Here is a 22,519-nt window from a genome sequence, read left to right as displayed (position 1 = left end):
TGGAAACAAAAAAATTATGTTGGAACACAGCCCTGATGTTGGAAACAAACATCATTATGTTGGAAAACAGCCCTGATGTTGGAAAACAGCCCTGATGTTGGAAACAAAATCATTATATTGGAAAACAGCCCTGATTTGGAAACAAACATCATTATGTTGGAAAACAGCCCTGATGTTGGGAAACAGCCCTGATGTTGAAACAAATATCCTTATGTTGGAAAACAGCCCTGATGTTGGAAACTAACATCATTATGTTGGAAAACAGCCCTGATGTTGGGGAACAGCACTGATGTTGGGGAACAGCACTGATGTTGGAAACAAACATCATTATGTTGGAAAACAGCCCTGATGTTGGAAAACAGCCCTGATGTTGGGGAACAGCACTGATGTTGGGGAACAGCACTGATGTTGGGGAACAGCACTGATGTTGGAAACAAACATCATTATGTTGGAAAACAGCCCTGATGTTGGAAAACAGCCCTGATGTTGGAAAACAGCCCTGATGTTGGGGAACAGCACTGATGTTGGGGAACAGCACTGATGTTGGAAACAAACATCATTATGTTGGGAAACAGCCCTGATGTTGGGAAACAGCCCTGATGTTGGAACACAGCCCTGATGTTGGAAACAAACATCATTATATTGGAAAACAGCCCTGATGTTGGAAAACAGCCCTGATGTTGGAAAACAGCCCTGATGTTGGAAACAAACACCATTATGTTGGAAAACAGCCCTGATGTTGGGAAACAGCCCTGATGTTGGGACACAGCCCTGATGTTGGAAACAAACATCATTATGTTGGAAAACAGCTCTGATGTTGGAAAACAGCCCTGATGTTGAAAAACAGCCCTGATGTTGGAACACAGCACTGATGTTGGAAACAAAAATCATTATATTGGAAAACAGCCCTGATGTTGGAAACTAACATCATTATGTTGGGAAACAGCCCTGATGTTGGGAAACAGCCCTGATGTTGGAAACAAACATCATTATGTTGGAAAACAGCCCTGATGTTGGAAAACAGCCCTGATGTTGGAAACAAAAATCATTATGTTGGAAAACAGCCCTGATGTTGGAAACAAACATCATTATGTTGGAAAACAGCCCTGATGTTGGAAAACAGCCCTGATGTTGGAAACAAAAAAATTATGTTGGAACACAGCCCTGATGTTGAAACAAACATCATTATGTTGGAAAACAGCCCTGATGTTGGAAAACAGCCCTGATGTTGGAAACAAAAATCATTATATTGGAAAACAGCCCTGATTTGGAAACAAACATCATTATGTTGGAAAACAGCCCTGATGTTGGAAAACAGCCCTGATGTTGGGAAACAGCCCTGATGTTGGAAACAAATATCCTTATGTTGGAAAACAGCCCTGATGTTGGAAACTAACATCATTATGTTGGAAAACAGCCCTGATGTTGGAAACTAACATCATTATGTTGGAAAACAGCCCTGATGTTGGAAAACAGCCCTGATGTTGGAAACAAACATCATTATGTTGGAAAACAGCCCTGATGTTGGAAAACAGCCCTGATGTTGGAAACAAAAATCATTATATTGGAAAACAGCCCTGATGTTGGGAAACAGCCCTGATGTTGGAAAACAGCCCTGATGTTGGAAACTAACATCATTATGTTGGAAACCAGCCATGATGTTGGAAAACAGCCCTGATGTTGGAAACTAACATCATTATGTTGGAAAACAGTTACCATAATACCCATGGCCTGTCCATAACCAACCCCTAGTCCCAACCGCCCAGAACCAACCCCTAGTCCCAACCGCCCAGAACCAACCCCTAGTCCCAACCGCCCAGAACCAAGCCCTAGTCCCAACCGCCCAGAACCAACCCCTAGTCCCAACCGCCCAGAACCAACCCCTAGTCCCAACCGCCCAGAACCAACCCCTAGTCCCAACCGCCCAGAACCAACCCCTAGTCCCAACCGCCCAGAACCAACCCCTAGTCCCTACTGTCCAGAGTCTAGACACTGAGAGGGACTGATGACAGTGACTGACTGACTGAGCTACCATAATACCCATGGCCTGTCCAGAACCAACCCTTAGTCCCTACTGTCCAGAAAAACCTTCCTAGCCCCTACTGTCCAGAACCAACCCCTAGTCCCTACTGTCCAGAAAAAAACCTAGCCCCTACTGTCCAGAACCAACCCTAGTCCCTACTGTCCAGAACCAACCCCTAGTCCCTACTGTCCTGAACCAACCCCTGGTCCCTACTGTCCAGAACCAACCCCTAGTCCCTACTGTCCAGAACCAACCCCTAGCCCCTACTGTCCAGAACCAACCCCTAGTCCCTACTGTCCAGAACCAACCCCTAGTCCCTACTGTCCAGAACCAACCCCTAGTCCCTACTGTCCAGAACCAACCCCTAGTCCCTACTGTCCAGAACCAACCCCTAGTCCCTACTGTCCAGAACCAACCCCTAGTCCCTACTGTCCAGAACCAACCCCTAGTCCCTACTGTCCTGAACCAACCCCTGGTCCCTACTGTCCTGAACCAACCCCTAGTCCCTACTGTCCAGAACCAACCCCTAGTCCCTACTGTCCAGAACCAACCCCTAGTCCCTACTGTCCAGAACCAACCCCTAGTCCCTACTGTCCAGAACCAACCCCTAGTCCCTACTGTCCAGAACCAACCCCTAGTCCCTACTGTCCAGAACCAACCCCTAGTCCCTACTGTCCAGAACCAACCCCTAGTCCCTACTGTCCAGAACCAACCCCTAGTCCCTACTGTCCAGAACCAACCCCTAGTCCCTACTGTCCAGAACCAACCCCTAGTCCCTACTGTCCTGAACCAACCCCTGGTCCCTACTGTCCTGAACCAACCCCTAGTCCCTACTGTCCAGAACCAACCCCTAGTCCCTACTGTCCAGAACCAACCCCTAGTCCCTACTGCCCAGAACCAACCCCTAGTCCCTACTGTCCTGAACCAACCCCTGGTCCCTACTGTCCAGAACCAACCCCTAGTCCCTACTGTCCAGAACCAACCCCTAGTCCCTACTGTCCAGAACCAACCCCTAGTCCCTACTGTCCAGAACCAACCCCTAGTCCCTACTGCCCAGAACCAACCCCTAGTCCCTACTGTCCTGAACCAACCCCTGGTCCCTACTGTCCAGAACCAACCCCTAGTCCCTACTGTCCAGAACCAACCCCTGGTCCCTACTGTCCAGAACCAACCCCAAGTCCCTACTGTCCTGAACCAACCCCTGGTCCCTACTGTCCTGAACCAACCCCTAGTCCCTACTGTCCAGAACCAACCCCAAGTCCCTACTGTCCAGAACCAACCCCAAGTCCCTACTGTCCTGAACCAACCCTAGTCCCTACTGTCCAGAACCAACCCCTAGTCCCTACTGTCCAGAACCAACCCCTAGTCCCTACTGTCCAGAACCAACCCCTAGTCCCTACTGTCCAGAACCAACCCCTAGTCCCTACTGTCCAGAACCAACCCCTAGTCCCTACTGTCCAGAACCAACCCCTAGTCCCTACTGTCCAGAACCAACCCCTAGTCCCTACTGTCCTGAACCAACCCCTGGTCCCTACTGTCCAGAACCAACCCCTAGTCCCTACTGTCCAGAACCAACCCCTAGTCCCTACTGTCCAGAACCAACCCCTAGTCCCTACTGTCCTGAACCAACCCCTAGTCCCTACTGTCCAGAACCAACCCCTAGTCCCTACTGTCCAGAACCAACCCCTAGTCCCTACTGTCCAGAACCAAACCCCTAGTCCCTACTGTCCAGAACCAACCCCTAGTCCCTACTTTGCCAGAACCAACCCCTAGTCCCTACTGTCCAGAACCAACCCCTAGTCCCTACTGTCCAGAACCAACCCCTAGTCCTCTGTCCTGAACCAACCCCCTGGTCCCTGCGTCCTGAACCAACCCCTAGTCCTACTGTCCAGAACCAACCCCTAGTCCCTACTGTCAGAACCAGCCCCTAGTCCTACTGCCCAGAACCAACCCCTGGTCCCTGCTGTCCTGAACCAACCCCTGGTCCCTACTGTCCAGAACCAGCCCCTAGTCCCTACTGTCCAGGACCAACACTAAGGTCCTACTGTCCCAGGACAACCCCTAGTCCTACTGTCCAACCAACCCCTGGTCCCTACTGTCAGAACCAACCCCTAGTCCCTACTGTCCAGAATAACCCCTAGTCCCTGCCCAGAGACCAACCCCTAGTCCCTACAGAACCAACCCCTAGTCCTTACTGTCCAGAACCAACCCCTAGTCCCCTACTGTCCAGAACCAGCCCCTGATCCCTACTGTCCAGAACCAACCCCTGTCCCTACTGTCAGAACCCAGACCCAAGTCCCTACTGTCCTTAACCAACCCCTAGTCCCTACTGTCCAGAACCAACCCCTGGTCCTACTGTCAGACAACCCTGGTCCCTACTGTCCAGAACCACTACAGTTTTCCCTGTCCAGAACCAACCCCTAGTCCCTACTGTCAGAACCAACCCCAAGTCCCTACTGTCCAGAACCAACCCCTAGTCCCTACTGTCAGAACCAACCCCTAGTCCTTACTGTCCAGAACCAACCCCTAGTCCCTACTGTCCAGAACCAACTCCAAGTCCTACTGTCCAGAACAACTCCTAGTCCTACTGTCCCAGAATAGCCTAGTCCCTACTGTCCAGAACCAGGCCCTAGTCCACTGTCCTGAACCAACCCCTGGTCCCTACTGTCAGAACCAACCCCTAGTCCCTACTGTCCAGAACCAACCCCCTAGTCCCTGCTGTCCAGAACCAGCCCCTGGTCTACTGTCCAGCAGCCCCTAGTCCCTACTGTCCAGAACCCAACCCTAGTCCTACTGCCAGAACCAACCCCTAGTCCCTACTGTCCTGAACCAACCCCTAGTCCCTACTGTCCAGAACCAACCCCTAGTCCCTACTGCCCAGAGTCTGTGACAGTGAGATCTGAGTGTGATTGATGGGTGGTGACATGGTGCGAGATCCACCTTACCCTCTTGGTGGAAGTCCCTACTGTTGCTTACACCTGTCCAATCCTCTCAGATCTCCACCGTGTCTAGAGATAGGGGCTGGGTTTTCTTCTGGACAGGACCACCAACCCTCCAGGTGTGGGTTGGACCAACACGACTGTCCATTGGTTGGAACCATTCCCATTGCTATACACACATAACCGGATTTGCACAGATGTAAGCTGGACACCCACAGCACCCTGATTTCTGGGTAGCTGAACCTATAAACAGTGGATATATTTGCCTGTATTTCAAATCAAAAACAAACAAACCAGTCATTTTCAAGATCCTAATGTAAGAACCCAGAGTCTCTATCTCTGTAATCCCTACTGGTCCAGAGTCTCCTCTATCTCTGTAATGTAATGTAACTGGAGATCTCCTCTATGTGTAATGTAGCTGGTCCAGTCTCCTCTATCATGTAATGTAATGTAACTGGTCCAGAGTCTCTTACCCTGTTGGTGGTCCAGATCTCCTCTTCTGTAATGTAATGTAACTGGTCCAGATCTCCTCTATCTGATGTAACTGGTCCAGAGTGTCTATCTCTGTAATGAACTGGTCCAGAGTCTCCTTCTCTGTAATGTAACTGGTCCAGAGTCTCATCTCTGTAATGTAATGTAACTGGTCCAGAGTCTCCTCTATCTCTGTAGGTGTAACTGGGGTCCAGAGTCTCTATCTCTGTAATGACTTCCAGAGTCTCATTGGTAATGTAATGTAACTTCATCTCCTCTATCTGTGTAATGTAACTGGTCCAGAGTCTCCTCTATCTCTGTAATGTAATGCTGGTCCAGAGTCTCCCATCTCTGTAATGTAATGTAGCTGGTAACCTGGTCAGAGTCTTCTCTATCTCTGTAATGTAATGTAACTGGTCAGTCCTTCAGGTCCAGAGTCTCCTCATAAATGTAGCTGAAATGAGTCTCCTCTATCTCTGTAATGTAATGTAACTGGTCCAGAGTCTCCTCTATCTGTGTAATGTAACTGGTCCAGAGTCTCCTCTATCTCTGTTGTAATGTAACTGGTCCAGAGTCTTATCTGTAATGTAATGTAACTGGTCCAGAGTCTCCTCTATCTCTGTAATGTAATGTAACTGGTCCAGAGTCTCCTCTATCTCTGTAATGTAATGTAACTGGTCCAGAGTCTCCTCTATCTCTGTAATGTAATGTAACTGGTCCAGAGTCTCCTCTATCTCTGTAATGTAATGTAACTGGTCCAGAGTCTCCTCTATCTCTGTAATGTAATGTAACTGGTCCAGAGTCTCCTCTATCTCTGTAATGTAATGTAACTGGTCCAGAGTCTCCTCTATCTCTGTAATGTAACTGGTCCAGAGTCTCCTCTATCTCTGTAATGTAATGTAACTGGTCCAGAGTCTCCTCTATCTCTGTAATGTAATGTAACTGGTCCAGTACCTTCACTCTGGTCCAGAGTCTTCTCTATCTCTGTAATGTAATGTAACTGGTCCAGTACCTTCACTCTGGTCCAGAGTCTCCTCTATCTCTGTAATGTAATGTAATGTAACAGGTCCAGTACCTTCACTCTGGTCAAGTCTTCTCTATCTCTGTAATGTAATGTAACTGGTCCAGTACCTTCACTCTGGTCCAGAGTCTTCTCTATCTCTGCGTAGGTCCTGGAGTCTGCTCCTGTGTTGACTTGTTCATCTGGGTCTCTATCAGGTGGAATGTCCATCGGTTGATCTTGGTCAGCCTCTTTATCAGGCTCTCCTCTGCTGGACAAAGATAACTTATTGATGTATAAGTAACAATCATAATAATAATAATAATAATAATAATAATAATAATAATAATAATAATAATAATAATAATAATAATAATAATACTAATAGTAATAGTAATAATAATAATAAATGAATAATAATAATAGTAATAATAATAATAATAGTAATAATAATAATAATAATAGTAATAATAATAATAATAATAATAGTAATAATAATATAATAACTGGTCCATAATAGTAATAATAATCTAATAATAATAATAATAATAATAATAATAATAATAATAATAATCTAATAATAATGTAATAATAATAATAGATAATAATAATAATAATAATAATAATAATAATAATAATAATCATCTCTGTAATGTAATAATAACTAACAATCATAATAATAATAATAATAAATAATAAATAAATAAGTTTCTACAACAAAAAAAAAAAACATTTTTTGTAATGTAATAATAACTTTTAAATCCATTTAGAGGCTGTATAATTTATCTCTGTAATGTGGAATAATAGTTCCTAATAATCTGTCCAGAATAATAATAGAGTAATAATAATAATAATAATAAGTCCAAAATAATAATAATAATTTTGTCCAATGGAATAATAGAGTCATAATCCTGTAATAATAATAACAATCTCCCTATTCTCTAATAATAATAATAATAATAATAATAACTGGTTGAGTCCAATAATAATCTGTAATAATCATAAGGTCCAGAGTCTCCTTTCTTATAATAATAATAATAGTCTCCTCTAATAATAATAATAATAATAATGGTAATAGTCTCTATTTTGTCCAATGGATGGTTTCATAATAATAATAATAGTAATAATAATAATAATCAATCATAATAATAATAATGGCACCCTATCTCCTTACTATTTCATACTTATAATGTAATAAGTAAACATAACTACTTTTGTAATAATCCAATGAGTCAAAATGGCACCAATAATAATGTAATAATAATGGTCCATACCTATTCCCCTGGTAAGTTTTGTCCAGAGATGGATGGTTTCCGTGGTTGAGTAATGAGTGCCATAATAAGTAACTTTTGTCCAGATATGGTTTCCGTGGTTGATCATAAATAATCTCTACATAACTTTGTCCAATTCCGTGGTTGAGTACAGCTGAGTGCCAAATGGCAATACATAGTGCACTACTTTTGTCCAGAGATGGATTTTCGTAAAAATCATTAATAGTGCACTACTTTTTGTCCAGAGATGGATGGTTTCCGTTTGAGTCACAGCTGATGCCAAAATGGCACCCTATTCCTTACATATATGGTTTCCGTGGTTGAGTCCATCTGATACCCTATTCCCATAATCCAGAGATGGATGGTTTCCGTGGTTGAGTCCATTGATATTCCCCTCATAATCCAGAGATGGATGGTTTCTGGTTGAGTCCTCAGCTGAGTAAAAGGCATATATTAGTCCAGAGATGGATATGGTTGAGTAATATCATATTAATAATAATAATAATAATAATGGATGGTAAAATAGTCCAAGCTGAGTGCCAAAATATATTCCCTACATAGTGCTACTTTGTCCACTGGTTGAGTCCACATAATAATAGTAAAATGGCAATTCCCTAATAATCCAGAGATTAAAGCCAAAAATAATTCCCTAATAGTGCAAGGCTGGATAGTCCACATAAAATGGCAATTCCCTACATAGTGCTCTAAGAGATGGATGGTTTCATAATTGAGTCCATGAGTGCCAAATAATTCCCTATATAGTGCACTACTTTTGTCCAAGATGGATGGTTTCATAACATAACCCTATTCCCTAATAGTGCAATAATTCCAGAGATGGATGGTTTCCGTGGTTGAACAAGTGCCAAAAACCCTATTCCCTAATAGTGCACTCATTTTTCCAGAGATGGATGGTTTCTGGTTGAGTCCACAGCTGAGTGCCAAAATGGCACCCTATTCCCCTACATAGTGCACTACTTTTGTCCAGATGGATGGTTTCCGTGGTTGAGTGCCAAAATAACCCTATTCCCTACATAACAATAACAGCTGAGTGCCAATAATAATAATAATAATTTTAGAGATGGATGGTTTCTGGTTGAGTCCACAGCTGAGTAAAATGGCACCCTATCATAGTGCACTACTTTTGTCCAGATGGATGGTTTCCTTGGTTGAGTCCGGCCATAATGCCAAAATGGCACCCTATTCCCTAACATAGTCACTACTTTTGTCCAGAGATGGATGGTTTCCGTGGTTGAGTCCACAGCTGAGTGCCAAAATGGCACCCTATTCCCTACATAGTGCACTACTTTTGTCCAGAGATGGATGGTTTCGTGGTTGAGTCCACAGCTGAGTGCCAAAATGGCACCCTATTCCCTACATAGTGCTCTACTTTTGTCCAGAGATGGATGGTTTCCGTGGTTGAGTCCACAGCTGAGTGCCAAATGGCACCTATTCCTACATAGTTTACTTTTGTCCAGAGATGGATGGTTTCCGTGGTTGAGTCCACAGCTGAGTGCCAAAATGGCACCTATTCCCTACATAGTGCATACTTTTGTCCAGAGATGGATGGTTTCATGGTTGAGTCCACAGCTGAGTGCCAAAATGGCACCCTATTCCCTAATAGTGCAATACTTTTGTCCAGAGATGGATGGTTTCGGTTGAGTCCGTGGTTGAGTCCACAGCTGAGTGCCAAAATGGCACCCTATTCCCTAATAATGCACTACTTTTGTCCAGAGATGGATGGTTTAATGGTTTCCACAGCTGTGCCAAAATGGCACCCTATTCCCCTACATAGTGCCTCAGAGATGGATGGTTCCGTGGTTGAGTCCACAGCTGAGTGCCAAAATGGCACCCTATTCCTAATAGTGCTCTACTTTTGTCCAGAGATGGATGGTTTCCGTGGTTGAGTCCATAAGTGCCAAAATGGCACCCTATTCCCTACATAGTGCACTACTTTTGTCCAGAGATGGATGGTTTCAGTCCACAGCTGAGTGCCAAAATGGCACCCTATTCCCCTACATAGTGCACTACTTTTGTCCAGAGATGGATGGTTTCCTGGTTGAGTCCACAGCTGAGTGCCAAAATGGCACCCTATTCCCAACATAGTGCACTACTTTTGTCCAGAGATGGATGGTTTTCCGTGGTTGAGTCACAGCTGAGTGCCAAAATGGCACCCTATTCCCTACATAGTGCACTACTTTTGTCCAGAGATGGATGGTTTCCGTGGTTGAGTCCACAGCTGAGTGCCAAATGGCACCCTATTCCCTACATAGTGCACTACTTTTGTCCAGAGATGGATGGTTTCCGTGGTTGAGTCCACAGCTGAGTGCCAAAATGGCACCCTATTCCCTACATAGTGCACTACTTTTGTCCAGAGATGGATGGTTTCCGTGGTTGAGTCCACAGCTGAGTGCCAAAATGGCACCCTATTCCCTACATAGTGCACTACTTTTGTCCAGAGATGGATGGTTTCCGTGGTTGAGTCCACAGCTGAGTGCCAAAATGGCACCCTATTCCCTACATAGTGCACTACTTTTGTCCAGAGATGGATGGTTTCCGTGGTTGAGTCCACAGCTGAGTGCCAAAATGGCACCCTATTCCCTACATAGTGCACTACTTTTGTCCAGAGATGGATGGTTTCCGTGGTTGAGTCCACAGCTGAGTGCCAAAATGGCACCCTATTCCCTACATAGTGCACTACTTTTGTCCAGAGATGGATGGTTTCCGTGGTTGAGTCCACAGCTGAGTGCCAAAATGGCACCCTATTCCCTACATAGTGCTCTACTTTACGACATACCGGTGGCGTGTTTTCCTCTCTCAGCCCAGCGCTGCAGCAGGGCGTGGCTCTGCTCCTGTAGAGAGTTAGGGTTCTCCGTCCTCACTTCCTGGATCTCATCCTCGTTGAACTCCAGCTCCTCGCCAGCTCTGAGACACACGGGGACGACGACACTGAGGTGACGTCCTAAACCGTACCCTTATTACAGTACTCTTATTCCCTACGTAGTGGGTACCCTTATTCGCTACATAGTGGGTACCCTTATTACAGTACCCTTATTCCCTACATAGTGGTTACCCTTATTACAGTACCCTTATTCCCTACATAGTGGGTACCCTTATTACAGTACCCTTATTACAGTACCCTTATTACAGTACCCTTATTACAGTACCCTTATTCCCTACATAGTGGGTACCCTTATTACAGTACCCTTATAACCTACATAGTGGGTACCCTTATTACAGTACCCTTATTCCCTACATAGTGGGTACCCTTATTACAGTACCCTTATTACAGTACCCTTATTCCTACATAGTGGGTACCCTTATTACAGTACCCTTATTACAGTACTCTTGTTCCCTACATAGTGGGTACCCTTATTACAGTACCCTTATTCCTACATAGTGGGTACCCTTATTACAGTACCCTTATTACAGTACCCTTATTCCCTACATAGTGGGTACCCTTATTACAGTACACTTATTACAGTACCCTTGTTCCCTACATAGTGGGTACCCTTATTACAGTACCCTTATTCCTACATTGTGGGTACCCTTATTACAGTACCCTTATTACAGTACCCTTATTCCCTACATAGTGGGTACCCTTATTACAGTACCCTTATAACCTACATAGTGGATACCCTTATTACAGTACCCTTATTCCCTACATAGTGGGTACCCTTATTACAGTACCCTTATTCCCTACATTGTGGGTACCCTTATTACAGTACCCTTATTACAGTACCCTTATTCCCTACATAGTGGGTACCCTTATTACAGTACCCTTATAACCTACATAGTGGATACCCTTATTACAGTACCCTTATTCCCTACATAGTGGGTACCCTTATTACAGTACCCTTATTCCCTACATAGTGGGTACCCTTATTACAGTACCCTTATTCCCTACATAGTGGACAACATTTGACCAGTATTCCAACAGCTTTTCACTCCTATTTCATACATACCTTCTACACCAGGTAAACACCACCTGGATAACGTACCTGTCCAGCTGAACCCCAGCAGGTCTGCAACGATAGCCAACGTCTCCTCTTTCCTGTCTGCATCGTCGTGCCAATCCACTACGAACACCACCACGGACAGAGGTTACACCACAGGTCATAACAGCTCAACAGCAGCGCGGTAACAACGCTAAGACTACGTCCCAAATGGCATCATATTCCCTTTACATTGCACTACTTTAGACCACAGGGCCCATAGGGAATAGGGTTCACTACGTTAGACCACAGGGGCCATATGGAACAGGGTGCACTACTTTAGACCACAGGGCCCATAGGGAATAGGGTGCACTACTTTAGACCACAGGGCCCATAGGGAATAGGGTGCACTACTTTAGACCACAGGGCCCATAGGGAATAGGGTGCACTACTTTAGACCACAGGGCCCATAGGGAATAGGGTGCCATTTTGGGCCGCAGGCCATAACTCCTCTGAAAATATAACAGTTTAAAACTCTCCAGATATCATGTTGATCATGGGATGTTTTCTAGGTTCTTGGAAGGTACAGATACATTTTAGTAATGTAATGTAACCGGCCTCTATGTTATAGGCTGTGGAGGTCATGGTGCTGATGATGGGTGAAGTATGAAGCAGGGCTGATGTTCTGATCCATACTGTTGATGACGATACCTGCTCTACTCGGACCACCATGACAGTGTATTTGTAGTCGATTAGTACTTAAACGGATGGAAAGACTGTGGCATTCCAAACTCAATGTGGTCATTATTAGTATAAGGAGTTTCAGTAATATAGTAGTCTGTCCTGAAGTTAATCATGAGTTTTCTCCTAACACATCTAGGTAAGTCAATCTTGAGATTTAATGTACACATACATAGACAATAGACTTCTAGACAATCGTCAATAGACACAGACATTTATATGGAAAAGAAACAACACAAGACAACACAGCACAGGACAAGACAGCACAGAACAGGACGAGACAACACAGGACGAGACAACACAGCACGGCACGAAATGACAAAACAAGACACACAACAGAAAAGTGACAGATGCTTGGTCTTGACTAAGACAAAGACAGGTCTTCCAAGGAGCAGAGAAAGAGAGGAAAGGAAGTGCCAGATTTTTGGTACCTTGCTTCCGCTCCGTTGTCCGATCATCCCAGATTCGCTGCATCTGAGTTTCTACTGAGTCTTCCCAGATGGGTCTCGACTCAAACACCTCCCCCGTCACCGAGGAAGCTCGAACCCGTGCCTGAGTCGACAACGCCCTCGTGTCCGGGGCAGATCTGCGGGCGTTGGTCTGTCATACTTGAAGATAACAGAATCTGGACTGTTGTGATCACCGCTGCTGCTGATGTCGTCGACATCCAGAGAGGATCGGAGGGAAAGCTCTCGTACGTCAGAGCCCTGGTCTCTGTCGGGCTGGGAAGAGGAGGAGGAGGAGGAGGAGGAGTGGGCTGTGGGTTTGTGTTTGACAGACAGGGAGTCTGGAGGTGAGAGGTTTGGATTCAGTTGCAGGATGGTCGCTGTCGGAGTGACTCCTGCTGTCTTTGTCAGTTAAGATTTTCTTCCCGGCTCCAAAATCCTCCTCGGACCTCGTCCTCCAGTCCTGAACAAGAGATTCCTCCACTGTTGATTTCTGCTCAAGGCCGAGGTCTGATTTCATTGAACCGGCTTTGATGGGTATCTTTGATTTGAAACTGCTTTCATCCTTAGCCACAGTGTCTGCTGTAGTGTAGGACCCTGCCAGGACACTACAGGGTGCAACTGAGGTGTCAGACCCTTGCAGGACACTAGAGGTGTCAGACCCTGCCAGGACACTAGGGGTGCCATTGAGATGTCAGACCCTTGCAGGACACTAGAGGGTGCAACTGAGATGTCAGACCCTGCCAGGACACTAGGGGTGCCATTGAGATGTCAGACCCTTGCAGGACACTAGAGGGTGCAACTGAGATGTCAGACACTTCCAGGACACTAGAGGTGTCAGACCCTGCCAGGACACTAGGGGTGCCATTGAGATGTCAGACCCTTCCAGGACACTAGAGGTGTCAGACCCTGCCAGGACACTAGTGGGTGCCACTGAGGTGTTAGACCCTGACGAGTGTCATACCCTTGCAGGACACTAGGGGGTGCCACTGAGGTGTCATACCCTGCCGAGGTGTCATACCCTTGCAGGACACTAGGGGGTGCCACTGAGTCATAATAGCCAGCGGGCATCTCAATGACAGAACCCTGCTCCTCTTCTCCTTCATCCTCAAGAGATGAGTCGGATGACTGGCGGACCTGTTCAGAGTACACAGAGCGGGTGACAAGAGCAGTGGTGGTAAACATCTGGAGTTCAGCTATAGTCGGGTCTGGAGAATCTACCTCTAAGAAGCTTCCCATCTTCGCTTCTAGCAGGGGGAATGTTTCGGCTTTTGGCTCCATTTTGATGGAGGTACTGGGTTTGGCCACTGGTTTCCCCCTCTGATCAGCCTCGGGTAATGGTATAGTCTGGAAGGAGGAGTCAGAATCATCTTTGGTTTGGTCCCCCTTCTGGATGTGTAGATCACCAATGGCAATAGTCTGTTCTGTTCTGAGAAGATCGGGGCTAGCGCAATCTCCAGTGTCCTCGAACAGAACCTGGTCAACTGGGTGTTCTCCTATGTGAAAGAAGGCATAGCCCTCGCCCTCCTCTTCAACGCTTCTCCTTGTCATGTCGATAGCGCCCCCTCTGGTCATCTCAAAGAACTTCCCTTCCTGGAACTGGAAGGGATTGGGGTGCCCCCCTTGGTTGGTGTGCGACCCGGTGTGGTGTCAGGGGTACGGCGGTCTTCCACGAGCCATCATCCTTCGTTCCTCCGCCTCCACACGTGCTGCGAAGGCTTCGTCGTCATTGTCATCCTCGTTGTCGTCTGACATGGCACTCCATGGGACCAGCTCTCCTTGAACAGGCATGTCTTCGGGATGCATTTCCAACACGGCTGCCTTACCATTCGCATCCTTCACCTCCTTGAAGCTTTCATCGTCGGTGCACGACACCTCTGGTTTGACTGACTGACTTTCACCAGACTGACTGACACTCAACTGTGACTGATCCATCTCCACCTCGTGTGCTTGCATAGCTGATATTACATCTATCTTCTCTTTCTGCTCAGTACGTTCACTGATATTTTCACTGATGTTCTCTGTGGTATATTGTTCTCTTTCAGTGCTTAGTGAACGATATTCGAGGTGCTCAGAGACCAGTTTTCCTGATGGTGGATGTCCTGAGGCACTGTATGGTAGGTGAGCTTCATAGTGAACTGAACTATCCAACGCAGTTACTGCACCAGGGACTGAGGGTTGGATTTCAGCCACAGTTTCAATTTCAGACTGAAGAGTACCGGCGTCGGTTTTGGGCTTAGATGATTTTGCCTCCCTGTCCATCAGGTCAACGATCGACTGACATTCTTCATAATCCTCAGAGTCTGATAACACAGAGCCGTCTGAGGGTTTCCCGTCTGTCTTCGTTTTAACGTCCTGCTCCATCTCCTCAAAGGTTTTGATCTTGGCGGCCATTTTGAACATCTCCTCCTCTGGGGTGAACTGTCTCTGGCCGGTCTCGCTGCCCTCTGCATCCACGTCGTCCATATCATCCTCAGGGTTTGAGCTCAGATTTATGGGCATGGAGCGCCACTCAGGGTCTTCCCCTTCAATGGGAGGGGACCCTCGCGCTCACCATCCATTTGATAAGTCAGTTTGGAGTAATCCTCATTCTCAATGTTGCTGACGTGCTCCTCACCGAGACAGGCTCTAAGCTGAGAGTAGTAGTCTTCATACACAGCTGTCTTCTTTGTCGCCTGAAAGCCTGTGTCTTGTTTCAGTTCAGTAGGGCTGCTCTCCAGTGAGTCAAGGCAGGGGGAGTCCCCGGTTGAGCTTGGCTCTATAGAGTCAGGGGACTTCCTGGAGGAACCTTCATTCATGACAGGACTGGTCTCCAGAGAATCCCCATGGGAGAGTCGTCTCTCAGGGTGGCCCAGGGCCAAAGGAAAGAGGACCTCTAAGTCTGCAGGTCTGAGGGCCTGACCCACACCGTCTGGACTGTGCACAGCTCCATGATCAGCTGCATCCCTTTCATGGCGCTCTGGTACAACCCAACTAGATTCAGGAGCAATTCTGTCTTCCGAAATTGAGTCTTGCATGTTTGAGTATGAAAGTTCTGTAGTTTTTGTACGATGGTTTTATCTCTAAATCATCCCAGTCCTCTAAGATGGGTCTTGTCTCTACAGGGACCTGGTCATCCTCTTCAGAGGCTTGAGCAGGGAGAACTGAAACAAACGTCCTTTGAAGGTCAAAGGTCACCTTCTTTGAGTCTCTTGAACGTATCACTGTAGTAGCTGAATCCGATGCTCCCCCTAGCTGAACAACTCTGCACGAAGTCTTTATCACCGTAGATGACACCGTCCTCCGCGGCTCCTACTTGCACTACATTAACAACATCTCGCTCTGTCACTTTATCCGCTGCGGACCGGTCTACCTGCTCAGTGGAGAATGTGTGCGTTTCCTGTTTTCTCTCCCGTGTAATCACAACCTGTTCAAATCTCTCTTGTACGATGTCGTCCTCCGGTACACCACTGAGATCTACACGTCTGTCGTCTAGGTACTGTTCTAAATCTCCACTGAGGAGTGCCTCCATGCCCGACGTATCTTTAACTCCTACAGCTGGTCTGGGCGATGTCTTCCTTTCGATCATGACTTCTTGTAACATCGGCTCCTGAACTGGGTTCAAGATTATCGATTCGGCACCCCGAGAGCCACCATCATCCATGCCTTGCACTTTCCACCAGTCTTCTTTTTCTGTCTCTGTATCTTCTGTAGACATGTCTACCTCCTTTGTGGAGAAAATAAGCGATTGTTGCTTGTCATCCCTGGCAAGGATGGTCTGTTTCAAACTCTGTTGTTGGTCGATGTCATCCTTTGGTGAACCACTATTTACCATACATCTCTGTTCTAGGTAGTGATCCATATCTCCCCTGAGGAGGGACTCCATCCCTGACATATCGCTCACCACTGTAACCGGTCTGGGAGGGGGTTTCCTTTCCATCCTGACTTCTTGTAACAGCGGTTCCTGAACTGTCATCACTTCAGCGCCACGGACAGGTGATGGTCTCTGTTCTAGGTCGTGATCCATATCTCCCCTGAGGAGGGACTCCATCCCTGACATATCTCTCACCACTTTAACCGGTCTGAGGGAGGTCTTCCGTTGGATCGTGACTTCTTGTAACAGCGTTTCCCGAACAGGGGACAGAGTCGCTGATTTGGTTTCTACGACTAAATCTTCAGTTTCTGGAAAGATTTCTTCATCACCATGAATCACATCTCCTAGTACTTTCATCCCATCCATTCTCTCTGTCTCTTTATAAACTGTGGGCAGGTCAGCCTCCTGAGTGGGGAATGTGAGTGGGCTCATCTGTGGGGTGTCTGCTAATCCTTCGTGTTTCTCACTCTCCCCGTGCTTGAATGGGGAGTCCTGGTTCCTAGGCTTGTCCCGGGAGAGTCCGCTGCGACTTCATGCTTCAGACTCACAGGGCTTTCATTCCCCACCAGGTTCTCAGCCTTAGTGAATAACTCATCCCGCCTGTCTTCGTGCATACAGGGGCTGAAAATGAAGTTTGGGGTGTCGTTTGTGTGGTCTGTTGGGAGCTCCTCCTCGGCTGCTTCAGCATGTGGGTGGTTGTCATCCCCTATAAACGAGGTCTGTCTGAACAGCTGGTACTCTGGACTGTCTTCCAGCTCGGCCTTGATGTCAGCGCTAAAGTCCTCAGAGGGTTTCCTGTCTGGGCTGATCTGCATCTCCATAGAATACTTTCTGTCTGGTCCCATCTCTGGTTCCTCCAGCTGCATCATCTCTACAGAAGACTTCCTGTCTGTTCCCATCTCTGGTTCCTCCAGCTGCATCATCTCCGTAGAAGACTTCCTGTCTGGTCCCATCTCTGGTTCCTCCAGCTGCATCATCTCTATAGAAGACTTCCTGTCTGGTCCCATCTCTGGTTCCTCCAGCTGCATCATCTTTGTAGAAGACTTCCTGTCTGGTCCAATCTCTGGTTCCTCCAGCTGCATCATCTCTGTAGAAGACTTCCTGTCTGGTCCCATCTCTGGTTCCTCCAGCTGCATCATCTCTGTAGAAGACTTCCTGTCTGGTCCCATCTCTGGTTCCTCCAGCCGCATCATCTCTGTAGAAGACTTCCTGTCTGGTCCCATCTCTGGTTCCTCCAGCCGCATCATCTCTATAGAAGACTTCCTGTCTGGTCCCATCTCTGGTTCCTCCAGCTGCATCATCTCTATAGAAGACTTCCTGTCTGGTCCCATCTCTGGTTCCTCCAGCTGCATCATCTCTATAGAAGACTTCCTGTCTGGTCCCATCTCTGGTTCCTCCAGCTGCATCATCTCTGTAGAAGACTTCCTGTCTGGTCCCATCTCTGGTTCCTCCAGCTGCATCATCTCTATAGAAGACTTCCTGTCTGGTCCCATCTCTGGTTCCTCCAGCTGCATCATCTCTATAGAAGACTTCCTGTCTGGTCCCATCTTTGGTTCCTCAAGCTGCATCATCTTTGTAGAAGACTTCCTGTCTGGTCCAATCTCTGGTTCCTCCAGCTGCATCATCTCCGTAGAAGACTTCCTGTCTGGTCCCATCTCTGGTTCCTCCAGCTGCATCATCTTTGTAGAAGACTTCCTGTCTGGTCCCATCTCTGGTTCCTTCACCTGCATCATCTCTATAGAAGACTTCCTGTCTGGTCCCATCTCTGGTTCCTCCAGCTGCATCATCTCTATAGAAGACTTCCTGTCTGGTCCCATCTCTGGTTCCTCCAGCTGCATCATCTCTGTAGAAGACTTCCTGTCTGGTCCCATCTCTGGTTCCTCCAGCTGCATCATCTTTGTAGAAGACTTCCTGTCTGGTCCAATCTCTGGTTCCTCCAGCTGCATCATCTCCGTAGAAGACTTCCTGTCTGGTCCAATCTCTGGCTCCTCCAGCTGCATCTCCTCTGGGCTGCTCCATCCATCCTCTGGTAGAGCCTTGCCTAGGAAGATCCCTCCATCCTCTGGTAGATCCCTGTCTAGGAGGATCCCTCCGTCCTCTGATAGAGCCCTGTCTAGGAGGATCCCTCCGTCCTCTGGTTGAGCCCTGTCTAGGTTGATCCCTCCGTCCTCTGATAGAGCCCTGTCTAGGAGGATCCCTCCGTCCTCTGGTTGAGCCCTGTCTAGGAGGATCCCTCCATCCTCTGGTAGAGCCCTGTCTAGGAGGATACAACTGTCCATTGGTAGATTCCTGTCCAGAGGGATCCCTCCGTCCTCCGGTAGATCCATGTCTAGAGGGATCCCTCCATCTTTTGGTAGACCCCTGTCTAGGAGGATCCCTCTGTCCTCTGGTAGAGTCGTGTCTAGGACGATTCCTCCTCTGGTAGAGCCCTGTCTAGGAGGATCCCTCCGTCCTCTGGTAGAGCCCTGTCTAGGAGGATCCCTCCGTCCTCTGGTAGAGCCCTGTCTAGGAGGATCCCTCCGTCCTCTGGTAGAGCCCTGTCTAGGAGGATCCCTCCATCCTCTGGTAGAGCCCTGTCTAGGAGGATCCCTCCATCCTCTGGTAGAGCCCTGTCTAGGAGAATCCCTCCATCCTCTGGTAGAGCCCTGTCTAGGAGGATCCCTCCGTCCTCTGGTAGAGCCCTGTCTAGAGAATCCCTCCGTCCTCTGGTAGAGCCCTGTCTAGAGGATCCTCCGTCCTCTGGTAGAGCCCTGTCTAGGGGAGAATCTCCATCCTCTGGAAGCCCTGTCTAGAGGGATCCCTCTGGTAGATCCCTGTCTCTGGGGATCCCTCCATCCTCTGTCTCTGGTAGATCCCTCTAGAGGGATCACTCCGTCCTCTGGTAGAGGCCCTGTCTGTCCCTCCATCCTCTGGTAGAGCCCTGTCTAGGAGGATCCCTCCATCCTCTGGTAGAGCCCTGTCTAGGAGGATCCCTCCGTCCTCTGGTAGAGCCCTGTCTAGGGGATCCCTCCGTCCTCTGGTAGAGCCCTGTCTAGGAGGATCCCTCTGTCCTCTGGTAGAGCCCTGTCTAGAGGGATCCCTCTGTCCTCTGGTAGAGCCCTGTCTAGGAGGATCCCTCTGTCCTCTGGTAGAGCCCTGTCTAGAGGGATCCCTCCGTCCTCTGGTAGATCCCTGTCTAGAGGGATCCTCTCCGTCCTCTGGTAGAGCCCTGTCTAGGAGAGGATCCCTCCGTCCTCTGGTAGAGCCCTGTCTAGGGGATCCCTCCGTCCTCTGGTATGTCTTCCCTCCGTCCTCTGGTAGAGCCCTGTCTAGGAGGATCCCTCCGTCCTCTGGTCGAGCCCTGTCTAGGAGGATCCCTCCATCCTCTGGTTGAGCCCTGTCTAGGAGGATCCCTCCATCCTCTGGTTGAGCCCTGTCTAGGAGGATCCCTCCGTCCTCTGGTAGAGCCCTGTCTAGGAGGATCCCTCCGTCCTCTGGTCGAGCCCTGTCTAGGAGGATCCCTCCATCCTCTGGTAGAGCCCTGTCTAGGAGGATCCCTCCGTCCTCTGGTCGAGCCCTGTCTAGGAGGATCCCTCCCTCCTCTAGTTGAGCCCTGTCTAGGAGAATCTCTCCATCCTCCAGTAAAGCCCTGTCTAGAGGATCCCTCTGTCCCTCTGGTCTGTATCTTCCAGTAAAGTCCTGTCTAGGAGCATCCCTCCACCTTCTGGCAGAACCCTGTCTCGGAGGGTACATCCATCCTCTGGTAGAGCCCTGTCTAGAGGGATCCCTCTGTCCTCTGGTTGTATTCTGTTGATGTTAGTCGCTGACTCCTGCAACTGAACTGTAACATGAATTATCTCAGAGTCTTCAGAGTGGTCTCTTACTAAGATCAGATTTGGTTCATCATCCACCCCTTTGTAATGGAGAGCCAGAACATCACTATGCGAGCAGAGGATTGTGGAAGTTGGAGTTTCTGCTGGCGTATGCTCTGTGGGACTGGTTTCAGCTCTGTAGGTCTCACTGTCGATCACTGCCTCGGAGCTCGATGTGGAGGTTGTGGATGACGTCATGGCTTTGTGCTCGAAGAGCCCCGTTTTGTTCTTGGAAGGATCCTGGCCAGTCTGGAATGCCTTCATCAGCTCCCGGACAGACATCGTCTCCTCCAGCCTCTCCGTCTGAGACCGGGGGGATTTCGGAGATCTGGGAAGCTTAGGAAGATCTGGCATCTGGGGCTCACCCGTCTCCTTAGTGATGGTGATGAAAGTTGTGTTCTGAGGGACTGGCGCCTGTGTAGGCTTTCGCTTACGGCCATCCTCCCCCTCTTCCTCTTCCTCAACCTTCTTTTGCAGAGCTCTCACTCTGTCCTTTATGGATCCGATAGGGGTTTCCACGACCAGGGGCGACACTGGGGGCTCCATGGCTGGGGTTGGTCCAGAAGGCCCAGACCAAGTTTCAGACCCAGACCCGAGCCCAGACTCCCCCAGTACGACATCCCAATCCAGGGTTGCAGTCGGTTTAAACGCAGTCCCGGGCCCCACTCCAGGTCCAGACCCAGACACCACTACAGGCATAGACCTGGGAACCACTACAGGCTCAGACCTGGGAACCACTACAGGCTCAGACCCGGGAACCACTCCAGGCATAGACCTGGGAACCACTACAGGATTAGACCCAGGAACCACTCCAGGCATAGACCTGGGAACCACTACAGGCTCAGACCCGGGAACCACTACAGGCTCAGACCCGGGAACCACTCCAGGCTCAGACCCGGGAACCACTACAGGCTCAGACCCGGGAACCTCTCCAGGCTCAGACCCGGGAACCACTTCCTGCCTCGCCTCTCCCAGAACAACATCCCCATCAAGGGACTCCTCAGAGCTCATCCTCTCCAGCTCCCCCTCGGAACTGCTGCATCCAGAACGTTCCCTGTCCCTCAACTTTTTCCTGATCGGCTTTTTGATCTCAGGAGGATGGCGTTTGCCTTCCCGCTTCAGAACGACCTGATCTAATCTCTCCTGGACTATGATGTCCTGTAGTGGGCAACTGGTTACGCCAGATCTCTCTTCTAGGTTCTGGTTCACGCCTCCACTGAGGTGAGACACCATACCTGACATATCTCTAACCTCTTTGGTAATTGTGGGAGAGGTCTTCCTCTGAATGTTGACTTCTTGTAGTACCGACTCCTGAACATCAGAGGGAGTCATGGCTTTGGCTTTAGTCTGAGAGAGAAGAACCAACTCCTTGTCCTCCATTTTGGACATCTGCAGTACTTTCTCTTTGTTGTTTGTGAATCTAGTATCTCCCCCTCGTAAAATATCTCCAACCTTCTCCAGATCCTCTTTCACCTGTTCCATGATCTCAAACGGCTCCCCGGGTTCCTCCTCCATCCCTGTCCTTCCTCCTCCTCTTCCTCCTCCTCCTCTTCCTCTATCCGAAGGGCTTGGGTGTTCAGTTTGCTCTGTCGTCAAGATGGCAGACATCTTGATGAGGTCGTGTTTCATATCGGAGACCTCTGAAAGGAGGTCAGGGCTGGCCAGCATGGCTGGGTCTAGCACCTGATTGGTCGGCAGCGTGTAAGTATCTGTCGACTCCGTCTCATCGTCTTCCATTTTGAAAAAAAAGAGGAGGAAACCAAACCAAAAGGTGTAAAGAACATAAGGGGAGGATGGAGTGAAGGGAAGAGAAGACATCGGAAAAAAACGTGGTCAGGGCAGAACATATCACAGTATATCTTCTGTTCAACACAGGGAAAAGGGAAAGCAGCTTGACAACGGGAGAGGAGTGGCGAGTTCTCCAGAGGAGCGGGGACGGGAGATGGGGGGAGGAGGGCAGCAACAGCAGAAGCGAAGCAAAACAGAAGAGAA

The 22,519-nt window shown here is 48.3% G+C and overlaps 2 protein-coding genes across 2 annotated transcripts; both read right to left on the bottom strand.

The window, feature by feature from the left end:
* Positions 1-15,989: 15,989 nt before the first annotated feature.
* On the bottom strand, positions 15,990-19,003 carry LOC127918950 (ankyrin-2-like). Its single transcript, XM_052502248.1, has 3 exons — positions 18,401-19,003; positions 17,144-18,346; positions 15,990-16,529 (listed from the first exon to the last, which is right to left on the bottom strand). The coding sequence occupies exons 1-3, from the start codon at positions 19,001-19,003 to the stop codon at positions 15,990-15,992; spliced, it is 2,346 nt and encodes a 781-aa protein (XP_052358208.1).
* A 1,305-nt stretch (positions 19,004-20,308) lies between these two features.
* On the bottom strand, positions 20,309-22,264 carry LOC127918949 (ankyrin-2-like). Its single transcript, XM_052502247.1, has one exon. The coding sequence runs from the start codon at positions 22,262-22,264 to the stop codon at positions 20,309-20,311; it is 1,956 nt and encodes a 651-aa protein (XP_052358207.1).
* Between the last annotated feature and the right edge of the window lie 255 nt (positions 22,265-22,519).

Source organism: Oncorhynchus keta, unplaced genomic scaffold, assembly GCF_023373465.1.
Source record: "Oncorhynchus keta strain PuntledgeMale-10-30-2019 unplaced genomic scaffold, Oket_V2 Un_contig_15302_pilon_pilon, whole genome shotgun sequence".
Lineage (NCBI taxonomy): Eukaryota > Metazoa > Chordata > Actinopteri > Salmoniformes > Salmonidae > Oncorhynchus > Oncorhynchus keta.
Note: the sequence above shows the minus strand (reverse complement) of the source record. Positions and strands in the feature narration are given on the sequence as shown.